General features: G+C 40.1%; 1 protein-coding gene across 1 annotated transcript in view; it reads right to left on the bottom strand.

Annotated features, from left to right (window-relative positions):
- Window positions 1-4,630: 4,630 nt before the first annotated feature.
- Window positions 4,631-6,221, bottom strand: part of kcnn3 (potassium intermediate/small conductance calcium-activated channel, subfamily N, member 3) — a 50,816-nt gene continuing 49,225 nt past the window's right edge. Inside the window, 1 exon segment of the mRNA XM_039805206.1 lies at window positions 4,631-5,730. Coding sequence (XP_039661140.1) covers window positions 5,299-5,730 — 432 coding nt within the window. The 3' untranslated portion in view covers window positions 4,631-5,298.

The raw sequence follows: 6,221 nt of genomic DNA, 5'->3' as shown, positions 1-6,221 counted from the left end.
TTCTACAGGGCCCAGAATTTTGTGCTACGCCCCTGTTGTGTATAATCATAAATCACTTGAAACCTGCGAAGATGTGAGCTTTGTTCATTCTACAAATGCATCTTATTTACATGTATTAAAATGTGTTCTTTCTGGTGTTACATTTTGGCCATTTCTTGCTTTTGCACTCATATTCTGTCGGCTAAATTTGGCTGGAATATGGGTTAAAAGCTATCCCAATTTCCATTTCCTCTGGGTCCTTTGCTATCCTCTGTTCAAACAGCAATAGACTAAATGGGTTTCCTGAACAAAAGGAGAGGGGCTGAGAGACAGGTGGAGAGAGAAAGAGAGAAGCAGAAAAGTAGGCAATGGACATTACCTTGGCATTAGAATTATAACACAATCATGAAAATGAACATTAGCAAGAGAGAGATGATGAACGCCCTGGGAGCAGTAGAGCACCATCCAGTAAATAACAGAGATAACAAGCTCATCACATCTGGGAATGTGCTGTGCTCTGGGCAGAGCACTGCCTCAGGCTGCCTGGCTTTCACACCTCTGTTAGTCATTTTATTTTCACCCAAAATCAATTTTCTCTGTCCAAGCCGAGATTGTGTGAATGCTATGACTGCCTTCATGCTCAAATAAACGTGTGAACTAATGGGAAAGTGTTTAATTCAAAAAGTTTTGACTCAACTATCACCAATCAGTAAGAAGACCTGTAACAAGTTGTTGGGATCTCAATATATTGCATGTGACTCATTATTTTACACCATGAGATATGGCCAGTGAGCAGTTTTAGAAAAATGTGATTCATCAAATAACAAATACTTACTGTGTGGTCCTTTGTCAGACTATTCTGAACAGCGATGTCTTCACTACCCTGATGATGAATGAAGGCCAAGTAAACAATTACATAAATGAACAAACAAGAGAAGAATTATTTCCATGGCTGCCTATTGTGAGCATTTTTCACTGCTAAAACTTTACTCCTAACCCACACTTTGCTAGGCCTGCTACGGTAAGATTATACATCTAAAGGATGACACTCAATTAGAATAAGGACAAATGCAGATTCTAAAACAAACAATCTTGTGTTGTAAAATGCCTCTTTAACTGGCAAGAAACATTTATAACCACAATTTGAATTACAGAAAAATGGAAAATAGAACAAACAATATTGGCGTATGACTGAATGAGTGAGCTGAAAGGTTGTTACCACAGGCAGTTCAGACATTATAAGTTAAGCAAGGAATTAATAAAAGATCAGTTCCGTACAGCCACATCAGCCATTTTAGTAAATGCAGCACAACATTGCCTTTCACTTTATTCTTATTTTTGACACCGGTAGATTCTATTATTCTGGCTGACTTTTAGTCAAGTAAAGCTTATTGCAATATATAGTACGCTACATGTTTTAGATTTTTTTTAATGCTTGATTTGAGTCTTAATTCTCTTCAAAGAGTCAATTAAATTAAATTGGTAAAACCAGACACAAACGTACACTGACCACCCATACTGTATGTTCAACACATGTCTCCACTTCCCTTCACCAAAGTCCCATTCTCATGATGTTGGTCTACCAGTATAGGGGACACTGACAGGGCAGAAACTAGGATGTGCTCGCTACAGGACTGATGAACAGAGGGAGGCTTGGACATAGACAGAGGCTGGACATGCACTGTCTCACATCTGGATGATTTCCTGAAGTTGCACACATGGATTAACACAACACACAGACAAACAGACAGACAGACAGACAGACAGACAGACAAACAGACAGACAGACAGACAGACAGACAGACAGACAGACAGACAGACAGACAGACAAACAGACAGACAGACAGACACACACACACAAACCAATGTAAATCTTTTTCAGCAGTTGTATGTTTACACCCATGTCTGTCCAGACTCATATGATGTACAGTATGTAGTGAAGATTTCAGAGGAATTTAATATAAGGTATTAAATGTATTCTGTGGTGAAATGAAAGTTATCACTATAGTGACATGGATGATTCCAGTAAACGTCTAGTAAATTTCCAGTAAATTCTTAGTAAATTCATGAAAAAAATCTGATTATATTCTAGAAAATTCCAGGGAAAATCCCAGGTTCAAGGGCCAAGGTTTAAAAGTGACAGTCCGCTATGGGTCACAGTGACGTTGACCTTTGACCACCAAAATCTGATCAGTTCATCCTTGAGTCCAAGTAGACGTTTGGGCCAATTTTCAAGAAATTCATTCAAGTCGTACCTGAGAGAATGGGAAATAGGTACGTACGGACGCACAACCTGAAAAAATATAATGCCTCTGGCTGCGGCTATCACTGGCTCGGAGGCATAAAAACACAACCGGCTCACTTGGAAATTTGCTAACTTATCAACCGTTACCAAGTCGCTGTCTGTGTTTTTTTTCCTCCAAATATCGTGAGAAAATGAGCAACTGAAAATCAGTGTCAGTGACGTAACCTAGGAACTAATGAGTCTATGGCAACCCAAGAATGTAAATATCCCTCAAATCAGTGCAAAAATACAGCTCTCTTAAATGTTTAAATGGTGAATATTTGGTGTGTACCACGTCTGTACAGCGTGAATTAGTTCAATAAGGAGTATTTTATATTTCTAAAGCATTGCACTAGCAACCCCCTCACACCGAAAACAATAACAAAATAAAATTTTAATAAAAAACAGCAACAGAAAACATGGAAGCTGTAATGTTATAGATATATACTTTATTAATTATCTCTGATAAAATAAAATTACAAAATAATTTCAACTTCAAACGGCACTTTCCTTGTTCATTATCATTTAAGTTTTGTTAATACATATATCATAATTGTCATGACGAATGAGAAGAATACTATAGTTCAGTAATATTAGATATCAACTATAACTGTGTTCAATCATAATGGTAGAAAAGACTAAGCAATACAAAGCTAGATTTCGTTACCAGCATACTATACAATATTCCAAGCGTATGTAATTCAGTATTCCGGCCACAGCGTGTCGCTATGAGACAGTTTTCGATACTGTCTCCAATATAAGGGTAGGCTTGTCTCTTTTCCCATCACACCATTATAATTCCTCTCAGATATATCTTAATCTCTCTTTCTATGTTTTATTTATTTCATAAACAGCTGTTCCTTCATGGCCATTTATCCTTTATAAGGTTTGTTTGTGTTCCCTTGTGTTCATCCGTAGTCCACCTTGATCTGTTTTAAAGCAGTGAAGAGCAGTCCATGTACAGCACTGTAACAAGTCCATGCCCAGATTTTCACAGTTATTCCCTCAGAAATATTGTCAAGATATCTGCAACGCCTCCTGTTATCTTTTGTCCCCAGTGACAGCAGCGTTCCCTGCCTCTTATTGAAGTCCATTTAAGAGAGAGCACTTTGGTTGTCGAAGTGTGTGTATATCTGTGTGTGCGTGCGGGCGGGTGTTTGTTCCTGTGTCTGCATTGGCAGTTTAAGTGATCGAACAAGCAAGAGTGTTTGAGTGTATTTCTTTACACAGATTACATTCATGATAACAGTGCTTTGTTTTGGGACTGAAAGCTTGAAAAAGAATGGCGGTAAGTAAGTCTTCTTCCCCTTTATAAAGGGCCATACACACAACCGTACACTGTGAAAATATATTATACCAACTTATAATCACACAGCTAAACAATTGTTGGATTTTTTAAAAAGTCAATTAAATTACTAATTTAAAAATCATTTTCGTATTATATTCTAAGTATAAATATTTTTCAGAGAATGAATGCAAAACAATAGATACTACAGCATCCCAGTCAATCAGACTCCCCTGACTTCAGACAAGTAAAACAATGAGAAGATAATTTATTATTGATGGAGAACATTTTGACTGTTGTTACCTGCCTGCAAAACAATCACTAAATGTGGAGCATTATGTTTGTGCAAAGCTCTGTCTTGTATGAGTCAGTGTTTCTTCAAAATGAATCAACCAGATTGAAATGGCAGTTTAATAAATGTTTCTGTTCAATCTTTTTTTAACAACCATCCCAGGATTAATGCACTTGATACAACTATAAATTGTCAATTTGCTGAGGTTTTTTATAAGAAACGTTGACAGAAATTAAACAAAATCAAACTCTTTAAAGTCTCATTTCAGTACAGCAAACCTACACATACACGTAAACATCAGTTCAACTGAATCTGTAATTCAATAAATGCAGTAATAAAGTCCTGTTGTAGTTGTGTTCCCTTCGCATCACAAACAGACGTTGTGATGACTTATGTCCCTCAGTGTCATACCAATTTATTTCAACTTCATCTGTAATTTGTGTAGTTCAGTGAGCAGTAACGATTCTCCCAACTAAGTAGTTAAAATGTCACAACTATGCATTTTAAGTCTAAACTACTGCATCAGCTCACACCCACAAAAGATAAGTCGTTTGGATGAACATTTTTTACAGTGTGTCGACATTGCTTGGCAGTGCTCTGTGGAGATTGACAGTGCATTGAGTGCTTGGCTATAGGCTTTAGTATTATCTTGTGGGCTACTGCACACAATTTATTTGTGTGAGTGTAAGTAGGGCCTGCATTGTGAAAAATGTATTTATTTTTGTGCTGTGTTGACTTGTATTGCGTGAATGATGTGTTGATATAAGTTGTGTGTGTGTGTGTGTGTGTGTGTGTGTGTGCAGTTCATGCCACTAGTTTTTTTTTTTTTAAATATATATCATGGTCGTATTGATCGACTCTCTGTTAAAGGGATGCTCGTTAACACACAGGTAGCATTCAGATAGAAAATACATCATGAGGATAAAAAGTCATGGTCATTAATTCCTGATGAAGGGAGAGAAATTTGGAGAGAAATTTGGAGAGAGAAAGAGAGAGAATAAAAGGCCCTTTTCAGTAATCGGAGTGGATTCCATTTAGGAGCTCTGAGTTCATGTAATTATTCCTTGTTATTTCTCCTCCCCTCTCCTTCCCCCTCCTCATCCTCTCTGCCTCCATTTCTCACTTTCTTGACATTCTTCCTCCCCCTCACACCTTTCAGTGTCTCCATTTGATCTCAATTTTTCTTCTCCTTCCCTCGTCAAGGAAAACGCCCCAAAGTCCCTAACATGTTTCATCGTTCATACTGGCCCTCCATCTTAATCCTATTATTTATCCTCATAGTTCCGTCTTCATCCCTCCCTCATGGAGCGTTAGTTTCCGAAGATCACCTCACATTTCTCTCCTCCTCCCTCCTTGTTCCTCTCCTTTAGTCTGAAGTGAGAGGACTAGCACAACCCCCTCCTCCTCTCTCCCTGATTTCTTTCCATATTTGTTCTGTCCTGGTCCTCAGAGCTGTCTTCAGCAGCTAGAAGTGCAGGTGTTTGGGATGGGACTAGCCTCCAGGCTCCCCTCTGGGCTCAGAGGTGGGGGCGACAGAGGGCACTCTAAGGCCAAAGTAGGGACCTGGGATGGGGGCGATGCTGGAGATAAGACCTGGACTGGAGAAACTGAAGCTGCAGCAGCGGTTAAAGACGCAGCAGGGGACAGTGGGACCACAGCACCTCCTCCACCACCTCCTCTCCCATCCCACCCATCCCTCCCATCCCTCTCTCGGAGCAAGTGGACCAGGGCGGCGTGCTGGGCGCTGAGGGTGGCCGAGAGGTGGGCAGGCAGGGTGTTGAAGCCGGCGGTGAGCTGCTCCACCCGCTGCTCCAGGGACAGCATCTGGCGTTCCAAGTCCTCGCTGCGGTCGTTAAGCTCCGACATGAGCTCATACATGACGCTCTGCATCTGTGAGAGGAGAGGAGAGGAGAGGAGAGGAGAGGAGAGGAGAGGAGACTCAGTGCACACAGAGTACCTTGAAGAAGGGACACCGATTGCAAATACATTATGAGTGTTGCTTTATTAAAGCTTGTTTAAAGAAAATTAATTTGGACTGAATAAGTAAAAGGGGTTAGAGAGTGAAGCAAATGTGGAAAAAGGGCAAGCCTGAGGCTCGGAAGGAGTGAGTAAGAAAGTGTCCAAAGAGGGAGTAGAAGCTGGAATAAAGAAGAGGCTGGAGGGAAGTATCTATGTGGGCGTTATTGTGAAGAAAGTGAGAATAAGAGAGAGGAGAGAATGAAAGGAAGGCGGCAGAGTGTTCCTGCGTTGCACATCCTGGCCTCCGTAACCACGGTAAATGCACAAGTGGCCAATTGAGATGAAGTCATTGAGATGGCATAATTGCAAAAATATTTGGTGTTATTGCTCCTTGGAAAGACACACACACACACACACACACA

The sequence above is a fragment of the Perca fluviatilis genome, chromosome 7, assembly GCF_010015445.1.
Source record: "Perca fluviatilis chromosome 7, GENO_Pfluv_1.0, whole genome shotgun sequence".
Lineage (NCBI taxonomy): Eukaryota > Metazoa > Chordata > Actinopteri > Perciformes > Percidae > Perca > Perca fluviatilis.
The sequence above is the reverse complement of the archived record's forward strand: the minus strand, read 5'-3'. Positions and strand labels throughout refer to the sequence as shown.